The 20,287-nt window shown below is 46.7% G+C and overlaps 1 protein-coding gene across 8 annotated transcripts in view; it reads right to left on the bottom strand.

The window, feature by feature from the left end:
• The window catches only part of fndc3a (fibronectin type III domain containing 3A), a 333,055-nt gene that overhangs the window by 151,983 nt on the left and 160,785 nt on the right, over nucleotides 1-20,287 (bottom strand). For 5 of the 8 annotated variants that reach the window (XM_038802629.1, XM_038802625.1, XM_038802621.1 and 2 more), the window contains 2 exons: nucleotides 18,587-18,663; nucleotides 3,881-4,097 (listed from right to left, as the gene is read on the bottom strand). In XM_038802629.1, coding sequence (XP_038658557.1) covers nucleotides 3,881-4,097; nucleotides 18,587-18,663 — 294 coding nt within the window. The remainder of the gene's footprint in view (nucleotides 1-3,880; nucleotides 4,098-18,586; nucleotides 18,664-20,287) is intronic. The other 3 variants (XM_038802626.1, XM_038802627.1, XM_038802628.1) reach the window with 1 other exon arrangement.

Raw genomic sequence — 20,287 nt, forward strand, 5'->3', positions numbered from 1 at the left:
TCTCCAAGACAAAGGACTGGTACTTGAGCGACCGGTACAGTTCCAGACATTTCGGCGCCACTCCCTGTTTTAGGGAAGCGTAAACAACAGGGTTAGTGACCACTTGGGACACGCCCAGCCATCCAGGCACCCGCCCATGTATTGGTTCGAAATCAAACATAGTGATCAGGGATCACCCAATTAGTGGGGTCCAAACTGAAGGACTGCCCAAAAGAGTGCGAAAAACGCCAAGCATAAGAAGAGTGTCCACCATGTGTCGGCCCTCTTTTGGACCTGGCGCCCGACAACGACCACCTCTAATCGAATCGCAGCACCACCAGAAGCAAGTCCAAGTTCAACGTCCGTTACGACGGATGAGCCTAGCTGAGCAGCAGTTACTCCTACAGACTCGGTAGATCCAGAATCGAACAGCAGCCACTGTTCCTCTGACCTAAGCCGGGTGCCTGAAGTTAAGTACAGGTTGTCTTTGTCGATAGGTGTAGTTAACTAGTAGTGTTTATGTTGCATGACTAATTGTGTGTGTAAATAAAGTACCCTTGACCTTGAACTAACTAACTCGTGTTTGGCTGTTTGATCGATAGCCGATATCAAAGAAAGGAGGGCAACCTCACTGATTGCCATAGTTGCAGCAAAGCCACAGAAAAGGCAACAGTATTATGTCCACCAGTGTTATATCTGTCCATCGCAGTGTTGCTAAGAGTGATTATTACATAGACCTTGTGGATATGAAGTTCCATCCTCATACTGATGACACCATCTATTTATTGCTTTGAGTGGTACTATTGCCATATTGAATGGGATAGATAAAAGATCCAGCAGTTCAAAAGAGAGCTTTCAAGAAGCACTTTCAGCCAATCAGCAGCAGAATTGTATCCAATCACAATCTGTAGCCTTATGGTCCACTATATTCCTCATTCTATCATAACTATCAAATCAGGGGATCAACCCTACCTAGTTCAATGAAAATTGTAGGAGAACAAGCCAGGAGCAACAACAAGGTGGCACAGTCGTTAGCACTGCTGACTCATAGGGCCCGGGTTCAATTCCGGCATTGGGTGACAGTGTGGAGTTTACACTTTTTCCCCATGTCTGTGTGGGTTTCCTCCTGGTTCTCCGGTTTCCTTCCATTGTCCAAAGATGTGCAGGTTAATTGGCCATGCTAAATTACCCCTTAGTGTCCAAAGATGTGCACGTTAGATGGGGTTCAAGTGGGTGCGTGCAGGGTCAGCGAGTGGGTGTGTGTGCAGGGGCGGCGAGTGGGTGTGTGTGCAGGGGCGGCGAGTGGGTGTGCGTGCAGGGGCGGCGAGTGGGTGTGTGTGCAGGGGCGGCGAGTGGGTGTGTGTGCAGGGGCGGCGAGTGGGTGTGTGTGCAGGGGCGGCGAGTGGGTGTGCGTGCAGGGGCGGCGAGTGGGTGTGTGTGCAGGGGCGGCGAGTGGGTGTGTGTGCAGGGGCGGCGAGTGGGTGTGTGTGCAGGGGCGAGTGGGTGTGTGTGCAGGGGCGGCGAGTGGGTGTGTGTGCAGGGGCGAGTGGGTGTGTGTGCAGGGGCGAGTGGGTGTGTGTGCAAGGGCGAGTGGGTGTGTGTGCAGGGGTGAGTGGGTATGTGTGCAGGGGCGAGTGGGTGTGTGTGCAGGGGCGAGTGGGTGTGTGTGCAGGGGCGAGTGGGTGTGTGTGCAGGGCGAGTGGGTGTGTGTGCAGGGGCGAGTGGGTATGTGTGCAGGGGCGAGTGGGTGTGTGCGCAGGGGCGAGTGGGTGTGTGCGCAGGGGTGAGTGGGTGTGTGTAGGGGCGAGTGGGTGTGTATAGGGGCGAGTGGGTGAGTATAGGGGCGAGTGGGTGTGTGTAGGGGCGAGTGGGTGTGTGTAGGGGCGAGTGGGTCTGCGTAGGGGCGTGTGTATGTGTGGGCGCGAGTAGTCTGAAGTTCATCAAAATTGTTTCAAAATATAAGCAACAGAACAGATTAGAGATTTTGCAGTTGAGTCTTATGGACAATTGTGTGGTCCATTGCAAATCTTGATATCCAGAGAGGTCCAGATAATTCAGAAATTTCGAACCCAAATTTGAGTAAAGATCTAGAGCTCACTGGGGAAGGCAGAGAGCAGAAAGGGTCAGGTTTGTGCCCTGGCTGTTGAAACTAGCAGTCAACTTGAAATTAGGGCTAAAATGTGTGCACTATTATTATAGAATTATAGAATTTACAGTGCAGAAGGAGGCCATTCGGCCCATCGAGTCTGCACCAGCTCCTGGAAAGAGCACCCTACCCAAGGTTAACACCTCCACCCTATCCCCATAACCCAGTAACCCCACCCAACACTAAGGGCAATTTTGGACACTAAGGGCAATTTATCATGTTCAATCCACCTAACTTACACATCTTTGGACTGTGGGAGGAAACCGGAGCACCCGGAGGAAACCCACGAACACACAGGGAGGATGTGCAGACTCCGCACAGACAGTGACCCAAGCCGGAATCGAACCTGGGACCCAGGAGCTGTGAAGCGATTGTGCTATCCACAATTAGAGCCAAGGGAACTTGTAACAATAAAATGGGGTGATTGGAGAGAAAGGGCCAAAAGGGAATTGCTTAGCTACTTATAAATGGGAAAAAATTGCAGGGGTATGGAAGAAGGTAATTGATACTAATTGGATAAAGAGCCAGCATAGACATGATGGGCTGAAAGGTCTCAATCTGTGCTCTACAATCCTTTAACTCGAGAAAATGAATGAGGTGTGAAAACATGTCAGAATGTAGTTATACATTCAAATTACAAGCAAATAGGAATCATTAACAGTAAACAGAAACACAAAACAAATGGCTTTTGTTTACTCTTCTGACTGATCACTTCAGACACCCGGATCCACCTCTTGTAGGCATCGTCTGCTCAGAAAGACTTTGTTTATAACAAACTCTACAAGTTTGTGTGTAGCTCTTCATACTTTGTGGGCTTCAGGCGGCCAACACCAACTCAATATTTCATTGTGGATTTTAAATACCCAGCCAACAAACAGGTATAAAAACAAGGTTTCTCAAAGTCTTACTCCATTTCCTTTGCTAGCCAATGCCAATTCCCATTTGGCTGAAATTTTAAAGCTCCTCTCATCAATTCTACTTTTGTTTTCACCACAGAATCTGAATCAGCATCACCAAATATAAATTGCTACTTCAGTTGGCTAAACATGAAATTTCTTCACAGCGCCAAGGACCGGGGTTCGATTCCGAGCTTGCGTGACTGTCTGTGTGGAGTTCGCACGTTCTCCACCTGTCTGCGTGGGTTTCCTCCGGGTGCTCCGGTTTCTTCCCACAATCCAAAGATGTGCAGGTTAGGTGGATTGGTTGTGCTAAAATTGCCCCTTAGTGACTAAAGGTTAGGTGAGGTTAAGGGGATAGGGGGACTCTTTCAGAGAGTTGGTGCAGACTCAATGGGCCGCTTGGCTTCCTTCTGCACTGTAGGGATTCTATGATTGTATGAGTGACAGCCAAAGTATTAGTGTACAGTATCACCAGGTGCTAACTGATTTTGTGACATTGTAAATGAAATAAATATTTTCATGACTGTTAGGGCAGTGTAACATACCTACAGTTTAACCGGTTGAAAACTGATTACCTTCAGTAAGATGAATGCATGCATTTTTCATTCCATAAAATGCTGATAGGAGGATATAAAATCATCTGTTTGGCAACCTAATTTTGATTATTTAAACTAATTTTATTTTCCAGTAATGACAGTATTGTCAAATGGCAGGGAATATCAAATGACAGCCCAGTCAAGCTTGTTCTTGATGATTTACTAGCAATTCAGGTTTGGTATTGGTAGGGTATTAGCAGCAGATTTTCTGCTTAACTGGCGAATGGGAAGGTACAAAGATGTTTAAAATTGTTGCTTACCTTGATCTGTATATGGATGCTGAGGATGATGTTGTGGAACATATGATGCTGCAACATCTCCCGGTCCTGTTGAGTACATTTGATGATGTGGCAGGACAGGTGGAGGAAGAAATGCAGGCATATAAGGATGAGGATGTATTGGTGGGTGACTGCCAGGGTGAAACTCTGGCTGCTGAGGTAACACCAGCACCCTCCGAACACCATTTTCTTCAATGACCTGTACAACTCAGACAGAATTTTAATCAGTAAGGTAACCATGTTCATAGAATCAGTACTTGCCTTGTTTTGATTTCAGTCAACTTTGCCCCATGGGCTTCTAAACTTAATAAGGAATTAATTCATCCAGAATATTATCAAGAAAATAAAACTCTCATTTAGGATTTTGTGCAGGAAGGAAGATATAAATTCCCAACTCTGAATTTGTAGAAGTACTGCAGACAGAGCAACTACTGCAAAGCTCCTGAGACGAGCCCTCTCATTCACAAGATCAATAGTGACAAAGATGACTACCTTAATTCACCCACCTAGAGAGATCTTGATCTGCATATGGATGCAGAGGATGATTCTGCCATTGTGGCATTCAATAGTTTATTCAATGATTGCAGTTTCTGCCTCCACTATTACATCTGATAGTTTATTCCACATGATCATCATGCTTTGTGTGAAGAACATCTCTTTTATCAGCTCTAAAATTAATTGGAACCTTTATCCCCAGTAAGATTGGTTAGCTAATAAAAAGCAGGGAAAAATGGGTCATTTTTGAATTGCCAAGCTGTTGCTAGTGGAGCACCACACAAATTAGCCCTGGAGTCTCAATTCTTTACAATCTATATCAATGACTTGGAAAAATAGCAGAATTTATGCTATGGCAAAACGGTAGGCCAGAAAATAAGTTGTCAAGAGGAGGTAAAGAGTCTGCAAAGAGAATTAGATAGGTTAAGTGAATGGCCAAAACATTGGCAGATGGGAATTTAATGTGGGGGAAATGTGAATTTGTTCATTTTAGTAGGAAGAATAGAAAAGCAGAATGTTATTTGAATGGAAAATGTGCAGAACTCTACAGTAGAGGTATCTGGGTATGTTGGTTCAGAAATCACAAAACATTGACTTGCAGGTCAATTAGGGTGACACAGTGGTTAGCACTGCTGCCTCACAGCTCCAAGGTCCCAGGTTCAAGTGACTGTGTGGACTTTGCACTTTCTCCCTGTCTCTGCGTGGGTTTCCTCCGGGTGATCCAGTTTCCTCCCACAGTCCAAAGATGTGCAGAGTGTCCAAAAGATTATGTGGCGTTACCGGGATAGAGTGGAGGTGTGGGCTTAAGTAGGGTGCTCTTTCCAAGGGCCAGTGCAGACTCAATGGGCCAAATAGCCTCCTTCTGCACTGTAAATTCTATGATCTAGGCACATCAAATCATTTGGAAGGCATATGGAATGCTGGTGTTTATTACAAAGGAGATATGTAATATTTAACTCAATGTTTTACATTTCTGTATTTGCTAAAGTGACAAAAATATGCATGCCCTAACTGAAGGTTAGCGCAGCTACAAAAATCTAAAATCTTGACCATCTCACAAGCTTGATTTCACACATTCTAATGTGCCATCAATGCCATCAAGATTTATTGACTACAGCTCCGCCTTCAACACCATAATCCCAGCCAAGCTCATATCAAAGCTCCAAAACCTAGGACTTGGCTCTCCACTCTGCAACTGGATCCTTGACTTTCTGACCAACAGACCACAAGTCAGTAAGAATGAACACCAACACCTCCTCCACAATAGTCCTCAACACCGGTGCCCCGCAAGGCTGCGTACTTAGCCCCCTACTCTACTCCCTGTACACATACGACTGCATGGCAAAACTTGGTTCCAACTCCATCTACAAGTTTGCTGACGATACGACCATAGTGGGCCGGATCTCGAACAACGACGAGTCTGAATACAGGAGGGAGATAGAGAACTTAGTGGAGTGGTGCAACGACAACAATCTCTCCCTTAATGCCAGCAAAACTAAAGAGCTGGTCATTGACTTCAGGAAGCATAGTACTGTACACACCACTGTCAGCATCAACGGAGCCGAGGTAGAGATGGTGAGCAGTTTCAAATTCCTAGGGGTGCACATCACCAAAAATCTATCCTGGTCCACTCATGTCGACGCTATCACCAAGAAAGCACAACAGGGCCTTTACTTCCTCAGGAAACTAAGGAATTTGGCATGTCCACATTAACCCTTACCAACTTTTACAGATGCACTATAGAGAGCATCCTCTCGGGCTGCATCACAGCCTGGTATGGCAACTGCTCGGCCCAGGACCGCAAGGAACTTCCGAGAGTCGTGAATACCGCCCAGTCCATCACACGAACCTGCCTCCCACCCATTGATTCCATCTACACCTCCAGCTGCCGGGGGAAAGCAGGCAGCATAATCAAGGATCCCTCCCACCCGGCTTACTCACTTTTCCAACTTCTTCCATCGGGCAGGAGATTCAGAAGTCTGAGAACACGGACGAACAGACTCAAAAACAGCTTCTTCCCCACTGTCACCAGACTCCTAAATGACCCTTTTATGGACTGTCCTCATTAACACTACACCCTGTCTGCTTCATCCGATGCCAATGCTTATGTAGTTACATTGTATATCTTGTGTTGCCCTATTATGTATTCTCATGTATTTTCTTGAATTCTGTTCAATTCCCTTTTCTTCCCATGTACTGAATGATCTGTTGAGCTGCTTGCAGAAAAATACTTTTCACTGTACCTCGGTACACGTGACAATAAACAAATCCAAACCAATCCAATCCAACCTTGTGAATAGAAAATGTTTGCTTTAAATGTAAAAAGTGAGGCAAAAGAAAAAATGAAAATCGCTTATTGTCACGAGTAGGCTTCAATGAAGTTACTGTGAAAAGCCCCTAGTCGCCACATTCCGGCACCTGTCCGGGGAGGCTGGTACGGGAATTGAACCGTGCTGCTGGCCTGCTTGGTCTGCTTTAAAAGCCAGCGATTTAGCCTTGTGAGCAGTGAGCCTTGTGGGCGGAAGTACAGTATTGCCCCATTTCCACCACGGACGTGCCACAAATAAAAATGACAGTAAGTAAAACAGCATAAATATCCAATTTGCAAGCTTATTTGTGCCTTAATCTCAGACTGGTGTCAGTTAAGTGTGCAGTTGAAAACTGGAGTTACACTGTCACTGTCAGTTGCATCAGCCATATCTTATTGAATGGTGGAGCAGGTTTAAGGAGCCAAATAGCCGTCTCTTATTTCTTAAGTTATGTTTTGATGCATCGAGGTCAACTAAAAAGTAGCATGATGCACGTTTTCAGATCTATATGTAGAATGGTACACTGGAGGCAGCTAATTATTGGGAGAGGACAGGTGAGGATGTCAACCTTTTATCCATGTTGGACAGACAAATTTATTAAAGTGCTCTGTTAAAAGTAGAATTGCTAACTTTCCCAAATAATCCAGAAGTCCTCTGGAATGGGAGATGAATGTCCCAGGGTTTTTCTGCTAACCATCCAGGAGAAAAGCAAGCATTACACCTGAAATTAACAGCCATAACCGTGCCTTCAAGCCCCCTGACATCTCAGCCGACGACAGTCAAGATGTAATACTTAGTTTGTACTTGTGCTATCCTCCAGTTTGGGCATGCGTATGTCATTGCCTTTCACTCGATGAGGTCACCCCCCCCCCCCCCCCCCCCCCCAACAATCACTTCTGCTGCTCCCCCTCAAGCTTCGACTGTCAATTCTAAATGAGGAGCATTTAAGGGCCAGTTGCCATGGAATGTTTCACCACAAGAGGCTAATTACTGAGGAGTAACTACATTGGAACATTATTTAAAAAGGAATGGGGTAAGTATTTGAAATGGAGAAATACAAGAGTCAGGGGAGAATGCAAGTGTTGAGGTGAACGCCAGGTGTGATGAGCTCCCCGACCAAGGCTTCGGCAAACCTTGGAGGCCACATGATGCCCGGCTTATCTGGGCAGAGTTTGTGTTCATGGTGTATTCGAGTTCACTGTTTTGAACAATGGTACTGCATGTACTAGTATGGAATTCCAGTGATTTGTCTTTTAATGGGATAAGGCATTTAAAAATCAGCACCATACTACCCATCGTCAAACAGGTTGGCGGAAGGCACTGCAGATCTTCAAAGCCGGAATGAGGAAGCTGTCACTGGCTTCCTTGGATATCAAGATTTCATGGTTTTTGTTGTTGTATAGGATTACCCCACATTCCACAATGGGAGTTGCCCCGGCAGAGCTGCTGATGGGCCGTCATTTGTGGAACCAACTGAGTGTGATCTTGCCAAATTTGGTGGGAAGGGTGGAGTCCAGTAAGGTCTCCAAAAAAGGAACCATGGTTCATCAAAGGCAGAGAGCATTTGAAATAAATGACGTGGTTTTCTTAAGGGACTTTGGAACGGACCTAGCTGGGGTTTGTTGTAGCCAAGATAGGCCCGGTGTCATATAAGGTACGGACCCAGGGTAAAATCCTGTGGAAGCATTTGGAGAGCCTTCACTAATGGCAGTAGCCTCTTCAACATCCAACCTACTCATGGTTAGCACCATTAAGGTGCTTGAAGTGGTTGAACAGGCAGTCACGAGTCCGGATCCTGTGGTCACTGGGCAAGGAGGAGCGGAGGCCAAGAAGCTAACAGTACCCACAGAAGAAACTGGAGAGACCGTCCAAGAAAGCCAATTCCCGAGGGAGAACTCCAGCCAGCGGTACTTCACCACTGCGAATATGAACGGAGGTCCCTTGATGGACCTAGATATTGAGACCACTCTACAGGCTGGGGGCCTTTTAAAACCTGCAGAACAGATCCAGTCTCGGAGAAGAGTTGGAATCTCTAGATGGTATAATGTTCCTTTGTACTTTCTATAAATAGTTTTTGCCTCCAAATAAACTGTCGGTTGCTATTAATCGCTGATGATCGCCTGGAGTTCCTGTTATTACAGTAAGATCCAGAAATTTTTATGTAAAGATCGGATTAGTGTTTGAGTGATCACCTTTCCAGAATTTCAAAATGTCACCAGAAATGGAAAATTAATCTCAGAGGAAATGCTGAAAGTAAGAAAAGTAGAGTTTGGATTCACAGTTCACACCTGTGTACTTTCTTCATCTGCTTGGGATTTGTGGTTGGAAACTTTCATATAGCTGCTGGCGTGAAACCTCCAGCTAAAATGTTAACAGGGGACTCAACTGTAACAAGGTAAATACTGTACAATAATATTTGCAAACTGTGGGTGTGTCAGGTGATCGAATATCACATGCTCAAAGATATATGTTCAACCCACCAGGAATACCTTCAACCAGAGATGGCAACCTTATTTAAAAGTGCAATCCTGTACTACAATACTAGTAGCATGAACGAGAACGATTTAATACATTTTCATGTGCTAAATTAAAATCCTCGAAATTATTCATTAATTTTTCATTTATATTTCGCAAGTTTACATTTCAAAATCATTAGTCACCTCATATGCTAATAAAAAACTGCTTACTTTAGTTATCCATTGAACAGATTGAAAGCAAAACTTAATAGTGTTACCAACAACATTGTGTTTTTAACTAGAATGTTACAATATTTTATATAAGAAACCACCTTAAATTTGTTTTGCCATAAATTATTAAAATATACTGGCTTGAACTTTTTTTTAAACAAATACTTTTATTCTCCTTTTTCACATTTTCATCAACATTTAGAACAGATAATAAACAATAACACAAATACAATAGCAATCCCCGAGCCAACAATCCCCTTATCCCACCCACCCTCAAACAGCTCCCAACATTTTAAATACAAAATACCAATGAAAAAGAATCATCAATAACTTTTACATTCCAACCCCCCCTCCCCCCCAATTTTCGATGCCATCCAATTCATGAAAATGCATAATGAACAAGGCCCATGAGTTGTAGAACCCTTCCATCCTCCTCCTCAACTCAAACTTTACTTTCTCGACCGTTAAGAACTCGTGATGTGGAGATGCCGGCGTTGGATTGGAGTGAGCACAGTAAGATGATTAAGAACTCCAGCAGATACCCCCGCCATGCCAAGGCACAGGGAGGAGAAGCTGATCTCCACCCCAACAGAATCCGCCTTTGGGTGATTAGCGAGGCGAAGACTAAGACATGCCTCCGCACCCGCTTCCAACCTCGGCCGATCTGACACCACGAATATGGCTTCTAGCAGACCCGGTTCGAATCTCATGTGCACCACTTTTGAGATTACCTTAAAGACCTCCCTCCAGTTTTGGGCAGGACGAAAACATATGAACATGATTGTGGGCCCCCTCCCACACCGTTCACAAACATCCTCCACCTCTTCAAAAAGTCTGATCATCCTCGCCCTTGAGGTGGGCCTTATACACCACCTTCAACTGTATCAGCCCCAACCTCGTGCACGAAGTTGATGCATTCACCCTCCGGAGCATCTCACACCATGACCCGTCCTCAATATCCTCCCCAAACCCTTCCTCCCATTCACCTGAATCCTCTCTAGTGATATCTTTCCCCAAAATCACCCCATAAATCGCCGACACCACCCCCTTCTCCATTCCCCCTGTCATCAATATTTCTTCCAACAGTATGGAAGCTGGTGCCATCGGAAAGCTTTGTACCTCCTTCCTGGCAAAATTTCAGACTTCTATATACCTAAACATCTCCCCCTGCCCCAACCCATATTTCTCCTCCAACTTCGCAAACCGGCCTCCCAGAAATAAATCCTTTAATACCCTAACTCCCCTCTCCTCCCATCTCGAAAAATTCCGATCCCACCTGCCTGACTCGAATCGGCATTTCCCTTGACCCTGCTCGCAACCTAAAGTGCTGGCACAACTGCCTCCAGATCGTCAGTCTTGCCCCTACCACCGGACTCGCTGAATATTTCCTTGGGGCCATGGGAAGCGGTGCTGCTGCAAACGCCCTTAACCCTAACCCCCTGTATAGGAGACTCTCCTCCAATCTAACCCACTGGGAGTTCCCCCCTCTAACCCAGCCCCTCACCTTCTCAACATTTGCTGCCCAGTATTAATACAATAAATTTGGGAGACCCAACTGACCTGACTGCCGCCCTCTCTGCAACAATACCTTCTTAATCCTAGTCATCTTCCCCCCCAAAATGAACGAGGTAATCATCTTCTCTACTTCCTTAAAAAATGCCTATGATAAAAAGATAGGCAAGCATTGAAAAATGAACAAAAACTGCGGCAATACATTCATCCTAATTGCCTGCACCCAACCTCCCAGCGCCGCACAATCCCCCTCCATACTCCCGAATTTCTCAATTGAGCCAAAGGCTCAATCGCAAATGCGAACAACAGGGGGGATAGAGGACACCCCTGCCTGGTCCCTCGATGTAGAGCAAAATACCCAGAATTCATGTTGTTCGTGCGGACACTCGCCCTCGGCCCCCTGTAAAGTAATTTTACCCAATCGACAAACTGCGCCCCAATTCCAAACCGCTCCAAAACCGCCATCAAGTTCACAAAATAACTTGAAATGCATGTAATCATATTATACTGTGCATAAATATGTGGAATAATTATTCACTAGTTATACTAAATGTAAAATTACAGCATGACAGGAGTACATGTGATTAACTGTGCACCTAGGAATTGTTGGCTTCCTCTTCACCTTTGTGATAACTGCATATTCACCAGTTTACTGAGTATCTGCTATTCATGCCATTTGTGCAGGAGAACAGGCAACTAAATATTTTTGATTGCAACAAGTCCCCATTGCTTAATTCAGCTCTATCACGTAGACTATTCTCTCTATGATTTTTTTCCTGAAATTCTGAAAGCAAAATATTTTGATGTGTCTCAATGCTTGTCTAAGTTTCCAGCTTGGCATTATACTGTCATTATAAATACAAATTTACTTCAGTCTGAATAGGAAATGATGCAAAGAGGTTTCTACTGATCATTAGAGCGAAGGCTGCATACATACCAGCTTTGCTAATTAAAAAAAAACTTTAAGTACCCAATTCTTTTTTTTCCCCGATTAAGGGGCAATTTAGCATGGCCAATCCACCTGCCCTGCGCATCTTTTGGGTTGTGGGGGTGAGATCCACACAGTCAAGGGGAAAACGTGCAAACTCCACACAAACAGTGACCTGGGGCTGGGATCGATCCTCGGTCCTCGGCGCTGTGAGGCAGCAGTGCTAACCACTGCACCTTGTGCCGCCCACTGCACCTTGTGCCGCAAAGTATTTACATTCTTGTGGCCAAGAGGTAGTATAGAACTTGAGTATTGCTGGGAACAAAGGGCATGTTTTTGTCTTGTACTCACCAGAGCAGATTCAAAAGGACACCGATTGTAAAATACATAGACTCCTTACAGTGCATGAGGTGGCTATTCGGCCCATCGAGTCTACACTGACCCTCTGAAAGAGCACCATATCTCAGCCCACTTCTTTGCCCTATCCCCGTAACCCCACCTAACCTGCACATCTTTGGACACCAAGTGGCAATTTTAGCATGGCCAACCCCTGCCTAATCTGCACATCTTTGGACTGTGGGATAAAACTGGAGGACTTGGAGAAAACCCACACAGACACGGGAGAATGTGCAAACTCCACTTGGACAGTCACCCAAAGCCAGAATTGGTCTCTGATGCTGTGAGGCAGCAGTGCCACTGAGAGCAATAATTTATACTGCATGAGATGAGAGTCTGATTGGATGGCAAGTGGACTTTGATTGGTAGAGGTGTTGCCATTGAAAACACATCAGGAACAGTTAATTGCCAAGCTTTTGTTTAAGTTCAAACACGGCCGGTTTGGCTCTGATTAATCATGGCATTGCCATGCGTGGACATGCTCCTTCTGTATGCAGCTACTGGTATATGTAAGTGAGTCACACTGCGGGTTCAAGTGATAAATTTTAAATTGGCTGCCAGTGTAATTCTTTATACAATCAGGATTGTTTAACAAGTGCTGTCTAATCAGGTAATCAGACCAAATGTTGGACAGTGGATTCTCTGCTTGGGAGACTTTGCCCCCATCCATCGACCCCCTCAAGACGAACTTGACCTTTTCCAGCCTCAGTAATTCTGCCAGGTTGCTCACACATACACCCCTGTATTCGACAACTCCAAGCCCGGCAAAAGTAATCTCTGAGCTATCAGCATCGGCCTCTCTTACCCTCTGGATTCCTGGGTCTTTCGACACCCCGAATATCACTACCTCTGGACTCGGGACCACCTCCACCCCCACGGACATTACATTCGCGAACCCCTGCCAGAACCCCTTCAACCTTGGAAATGCCCAGAACATGTGGACGTGATTTGCGGAGCTCCCTGTGCATCACCGACACCTATCCTCTACCCCTTCAAAGAACTTGCCCATCCATGCTACTGTCATATGCGCCCTATGAATCATTTAAAACTGGATGAGGCTTCACCTCGCACACAAGGATGCATTCACCTTCCGCAGGGCCTCTGCCCACATCTCAGCCCTCACCACCCCTCCAGTTCCTCCTCCCACTTGCGCTTTATGACCCCCACCAGTTATGTCCCCCACCCGTCCCAGTTCATCAACTCCCTGTAGACATCGGCCACCTTCCCCTCCTTAATCTCATCCCTCGACAGCACCTTGTCTTGCAACCACAGGGGCGACTGCCTAGGAACGGAAGGCACCTCTCTCTCCTTAGGAAATCCTGGACCTGCAGTTACCTAAAACCGTTCCCCCTGGGCAGCTTAACTCTTCCTCCAGGTTCTCCAACCTCACAAACTTGCCTCCTATGAAGAGATCCCCAAATCGCTCGATCCCTGCTTGCCGTCACCAGCGAAACCTTGTGTTGCACCCCCCTCCGGCGTAAACCTATGGTTGTTGCAGATCGAGGCCCACAATGAGGTACCCTCCAGTCCCAGATGCTGCCTCCACTGCCCCGACACCCTTAGGACAACACCACCATTGGGCACACGGAGTACCCAGCTGGCGAGAAAGGCAGAGGCGCTGACAACAAAGGCCTCAAACTCGTTCCCATACACGATGCCGCCTCCATCTGACCCCATGCCTACTCCTCCCCCACAACCCATTTCCTAACCGTGGCAATATTCACCGCCCAGTAGTAGTTGATCAAGTTCGGCAGCGCCAGCACCCCACCGACCTAACCCACGGGATCTTTCTTGCCAACATATACCCTGAAATTAATACATTAACCTTAAAAAACGACTTCGGGACAAAAATTGAGAGGTTCTGCAACACAAACAGGGACCTTGGCAGCACCGTCATTTATATTTATATACTGTCTGCACCCGCCCTGCCAGCGACAACACAACCCACCTCTTAAAGTCCCCTTTCATCTGCTCCACCAACGAGTCAGGATCAATTTATGCAGCTGTGCCCAACCCCGAGTCACTTGGATACCCAAGTACCACCTTGAACGGCAATTCCTCTAACCGCCTCTCCTGCCCTCCCGTCTCAATCGAGAATACCTTGCTCTTTCCTGTATTCAACTTGTACCCGGACAACTAGCCAAAATCCTCCAAGATCCCCAAACCACTGTCCAAACCCAAACCGTCCCAACACTTCCAGCAGATACTCCCACTAAACCTGGTCAAATGCTTTCCCCACATCCATCGCCACCACTACCTCCACCTCCTGCCCCTCCGGAGGCATTATGATTATATTAAGCAGCCTTCTCACGCTCGCTGGCAACTCCCCTTTACTAAACCCGTTTAATCCTCGCCTATCATCCCTGGGGCGCACACCTCGATTCACGAGATCAGCATCTTCGGCAACTGCTTGGCGTCTACATACAGTAACAATATTGGGCGGTACAACCCGCACTGCTCCGGATCCTTATCCTTTTTCAATATCAGAGAGTTGGAAGCCTGCGATAACGTAGGGGGCGCGTTTCCCACTCTCCCTTGTTTCATTATACGCCCCCACCAGAAGTGGCCCCAGGTCCGCCCCTAACATTTTATAAAACTCCACTGGGAACCCGTCCAGCCCTAGGTCCTTCCCTGCCTGCATCACTCCCATATTGTCCATCAGTTCCCTCAAACCAATTGGAGCCCCAGCCCCTCCTCTACCATGGGAAACTCCAACCCATCCAAAAGTCGCCGCATCCCCTCCCCCTCGGCCAGATGCTCAGAATTGCATAGCCTTCTGTAGAAAGCCTCAAACATGCCATTCACCCTCTCTGGGTCCATCACCACCATACCCTCATTATTCCTCACTCTGCCAATCTCCCTTACCACCACTTGCTTCCTCAACTGATGGGCCAACATCCTGCTCACCTTCTCCCTGTACTCATACACTGCCCTCTGGCCCTACGTAACTGCTCCAGCACCTTCTCCGTGGACACCAGCCCAAACTCCATCTGGGGCCTCTGCCTTTCCTTCAACAACCCTGCCTCTGGGACCTCCGACTACCTCCTGCCGACCTTCAATATCTCATCTACCAGTCTTGCCAACTCTGCCCGCTCTACCTGTGTGCCCAAATTGAGATAAACACCCCCCTGACCACTGCGTGGTCTCACAGCATGGCAGCCGTGACCTCCCTACGTGCTGTTGAGCTCCACGTACCTCCGGATGGCTGCCCTCACCCGCTGGCACACCTCATCTGCCAACCCAATATCCAGCCTCCACTGAGGGCACTGACTGCCTGCCCCCCCCCCCCCCCCCCCCCCCCCCCCCCCCCCGGCCACATGTGAATCCATCCAGTGCCGCATGCGGTCAGAGACGAATATTGCAAAGCTCCACGAGTCTGCCACCCACAACATGCTCCAAAAACCCTTTCAGTTCTTTCGCCACTGCCGACATCTTCGCCGACTTAGGACTCAGCCGGTCCAAGTTTGGTTCTAAAACAGTGTTAAAATTAAAATTCCCCTCATAATCAGCCGGTACGAAGTCAGGGATCTTCCATCGCAGCCACCTCATAAAATCGATGTCATCCCAATTTGGGGCATAAACGTTTACCAGGACCACTGGCCTCCCCTCCAGCTTTACACTAACCATCATGAACCTCCCCTCTCCAAATTAGCCACAATGTTCCCCATCTCGAACACCCCCTCATCTTCATATCCAGTCCCAAATGAAACACGCCCCACCCATCATTTCCTCAACCTTGTCTGGTCCCCTATCTTCAGGTGAAACTCCTGAAAAAAAGGCCACATCCGCCTTCAGACTCGAGTGTGCTAATACATGTGACTGTTTGACTGGCCCATTCAGCCCCCTCACATTCAATGCGACCTGCCAATCAGCCATATCTCTTCTTGGGCTAGCCACCGTCCTGTGTCACGCAACCCTCTCGGTCAATCCTTGGATGCCTACCGTCGTCGATCCTTTTCCAACTGCGCCACCAACCACACCCTTGTCAGCAACCCTCCTCCCCACTGAACAAAACACTAACCCCATCCCCCCCATGCCTGCTTCCTGACAACCCTCCGCTTCACTCCCTTCAACTAGCCCACCCAGTTAGAATGATGGCCCTGTCCAAGGCCTCTAACCTCCTTACCTACCCCAGCTCCCCTCCCCCCCCCAACCATACACCCCTAAAGAGTAACAAAAGATGCACTCACCCTCACTGTTTCCCCATGAACATTCTGCCCTCCAGAAAACCCACCATCAAAACCTAAAAAAAAACACACACAACCTCCCACAAAGTTCAATGTCCTCACTCTCCTGCCAGTCCATTGCCTCCTCTGGCATGCTGAAATAGTACTCTTGCTTTTGGAAAGTCACCCAAAGGCGGGCCAGTTACAATACTCCAAACTTCACCTCCTTTTTAAGATGGCAGCCTTGACCCGATTGAACCCGGCCCTCTTCTTCACCAGTTCTGCTCCCAGGTCTTGGTGCACCCTTCCCAGATACATTTCTTTCCCAGATACGTTTGCTTCCCTGCCTCACCCATTGGAGAATCTTCTTGCCCAGAAAGCAGTGCAACTGCACCACCATCGCCCTCGGCGGCTTGCCCACCTGCGGCCTCATCAGCACCCTGTGCGCTCAGTCTACCTCCAGGGGCTGCCAAAGACCACCTCCCCATCAACTTCTACAGCATTTTAGCCAAGCACACACCGGCCTCTGCACCTTCGATGCCTTTGCGCATCCCCACAATGCTGAGGTTATGTCTTCTGGATTGATCCTCCAGATCCTCCCAACCTTCTCCTTCTTTTGGGTCTCCCCCACCTCAGCCACCACTGCGCCTTGTGCTCCCTCACCATCTCCTCCACTTTCTGGATTGACCAGCCCTGGGACTCCAGCTCCGCTCCACTCTCTCAATCCCCGGCTTAATCGGTTCCACCGCCTTGGTCAAAGTCATCCCGGGCCTCTTTCCAATGCTGGCTGAACTTTCCATTAAGGAACTCTATTAACTGCTCCGTTGACCACTGGGCAGACAGAACAGAAACTTTGCCCTCCGCCTTCTTATCCTGTGGCGCAACACAAAGACTCTCTTGCTCCAGCAGCTCTTTCCTTCTTGCCTCACTCCCAGTCCGTGGATCCATCCACTCGCCACACCAGACACCAGAGGAGTAAAACCTTCCCCAGGCACTTCTGCACCTCTTGTACTCAAATGCCTTGCCCTTCTGGTAGGCAAAAGACCAAGAAAACCTGCCTTGAGTTGGAGCCACCAAATACGTGACCGCTCATTCCATGGTTGCCACTGGAAGTTGGATGCAAATGGGTCTTAATGGCCCATTTGCATTCTCCCACTGGCACAGGGCGCAAGCCTTGACCCTGCTGGCAGCAGGGGACCAGAGCAACGGAAACTGGTTACCGATCCCATTTTTTCCCCAACGTGGGATTCTCCGCCACATCGAGAAATCCCCTACCTGTGGCGGGCAGCAGAGATTCCAGCCCACTATGTTTAGAATTTTGCAATCACTGGCTGGTTGGGTATGGGGGTCAGTATCTTGACTGTTGCGAGCAGGAATGGGATGTGCTGTTTGATGCAATCCGCCAGTCTTTAGGACCTACAGCCTGCATATCTGGCATAATTTCAGCACTGAAAACATATACCACATTGCCTGTATGTGATAGGCAGTGTCATTTTGGCTTGACGGCAGCATCCTGTTGGTGGGGAATATAATTCGTGTTGCTACTGCACAGTAGCTACGTGAAACAGCTAGCTTGTTGCTCAAATTGTTTGAGGTACCTTGGATCATAAGACGTATACTTGGCACTTTTCAGGACCGAAGGAGGCGGCTGGAGACCCATTCATAAATCTGCACGATATACAGCACGCACTGATCTGATCAGGGTAGTTATTATCCCACAGGATCGCTTTGATGCACCCAATTTCAGCTTCATGTTTGCTCGCAAATGGCTCATGCCCCATTTACAAAGTTTCCACTAAGGTCAACCCTATTGCGTGTGGAACTGTAAAAATTCCAACCAGTAAAGGTAGGCACGCAGTAGACAGTAGTAGAGAACCATTGGCAGAAGTCTCAACTGGCATGTCAAGTACAGGGAGCTTATTTGACTGCTCCATTTTATAGGAGAATTTGAGTGCTGGGTGGAGCCCATTAAGATGCACAAGGAATTTTACTTGCAGCTTTTCATTTGCTATGCTTATGCAGTACAATGTGATGCCACAAATACATTTTATTTTCTATACCAGAAAAAAGACAATATGTTTTGCCTGTTAGCCATCCTTTTCAGCTATAGTACAACATTAAGTGGTTTAGATATCTTACAATACTCATTTTTATCAATTGTTCTTTTTATTTGAATTCAAAATATGCTTGTTTACCTGTGACACATATCCTGGAGGCACATAAATAGGAGGCACTGATCCATTTGGAGACACCATTGGAACCTGAGCAGGGCCTGCAGAGGGAATGCATTAATCAGAGCTCTATCAAATATTTCAGTGGAAAGAAATGCTATTTTTAAGTGGACCTTACAGCAGTTACAAAACCTGCTGGAAGTGGATACAGTTGGCAATTACATAACTACCAGTTCTAAAGTAATGTGAGAAATCACTCAAACAACACTGCTAGCAAATGGTATCATTAACTTACAAATTCCATGCCCACCTTTCCACAATTCATCTTTGAATCACTCCCATCAGATTTCAGCCCTGCCAGAGAACTGAAACAGCCTTAATAGAAAATATAAGCATTATCCTCTGGGAGGCAGGAGCAGTAAAATAGTGAGGAGGGTGTCGGGCCAATTTCCCTGTACAGTCCCACCAGTGAGGCATTTGCCCTGCGATAAACTTTGATGCAGACTGGCTGTCCTCTCCGGATGGCAGGAAACCAAAAGGCCTTGCTTATCAAGAGCTATTTTAGGGTACCCCTTGCAGTTTGCCAAGGCCGGCAGGTTGATGGAGACAGGCCTGTGTGTCGCCAAACCCAGAGGATCGATGGTCCAGATAATCGATGGTCCAAAGAGGGGATTACACACGTGGTAGGCAGGCCTAGCGGCTTTAACAATCTCAGTGGAAAAGTTGCTCATCCAACTATTGGTCCCCTGAGTTTTTCTTTTTTTTGAGACTTACCTATTGGGGGTTGACATAACAGCCAAAATGCCTTGGCAAAATTGCACAAAAAGCAAATTAGAGAAATGATCAGATTTAGCAATATTGAAGGTGAAATCTTGAATACCCTGTATTCTTTTCCAAAAAGTGCTCTTTTCCAAAAGGGGCTTGTACTGTAATGCACAGAATTTGTTCTATAACACCAATATATTGGCTGCCTTGTTTACTTAGTTTTACTTTCTATAAATTACGCAGAACAGCAATGCACCTGAACCTCTCTGGCAACTGGGTGCAGCAGTAATCATGTGGCAGTTAGATTGCTGGTTGTAGTAAAACAAGCTCTTTGTCCAATAAACTGGAGTTTTAAAAATCTTTTGCATCCACTTTAACTAGTTGACAGGGCTAAAGTTTAAAAGTCTCATGCAAAAGGCACAATTTCTAACCAGGTAGCACCCTCTCAGTACTACATTGTCAGCCTAAACTAAATGTTCTGACTGCAAGGAGTAAGATTTAAACTCAAAAACAGCGAGAAAAGTCTGTTAAGCCATATGGAATTGTATTTCTATGTCTCAGCTGAAAGGGGCAAGAAGCAACTGGTCTGTTTTAATTAGATGAGCACTTCATATTTAATTAACTGGTTCAGCTTTGTGTCCTTATCTGCTTTGCCAAAAGTTGGAAACTTGCAGTGGTATTAAAACATAACTGCTACATCATAGAAATTTTCTGACTGATGTCCACAAACAACTTTTAACCGCCTGATACATGCACAAATATGTTTCTTTTTCTGACTGACCTACCAATGTTGTTAAATCAAACAATATTCTGAGACCTCAGCTCACAAAATAGAGAAAGCCCTTGGGGTCGTTAGTTATTCGCCTGATCTTGAAAAACTGGTTTACTAGATCCTGCTGCACAACTTGGTTAAATCACAATAATCCAAGTTCTACATTATGTTACTTGCTATTGTTGCTT

The sequence above is a fragment of the Scyliorhinus canicula genome, chromosome 7 (assembly GCF_902713615.1).
Source record: "Scyliorhinus canicula chromosome 7, sScyCan1.1, whole genome shotgun sequence".
In the NCBI taxonomy this organism is placed as follows: domain Eukaryota; kingdom Metazoa; phylum Chordata; class Chondrichthyes; order Carcharhiniformes; family Scyliorhinidae; genus Scyliorhinus; species Scyliorhinus canicula.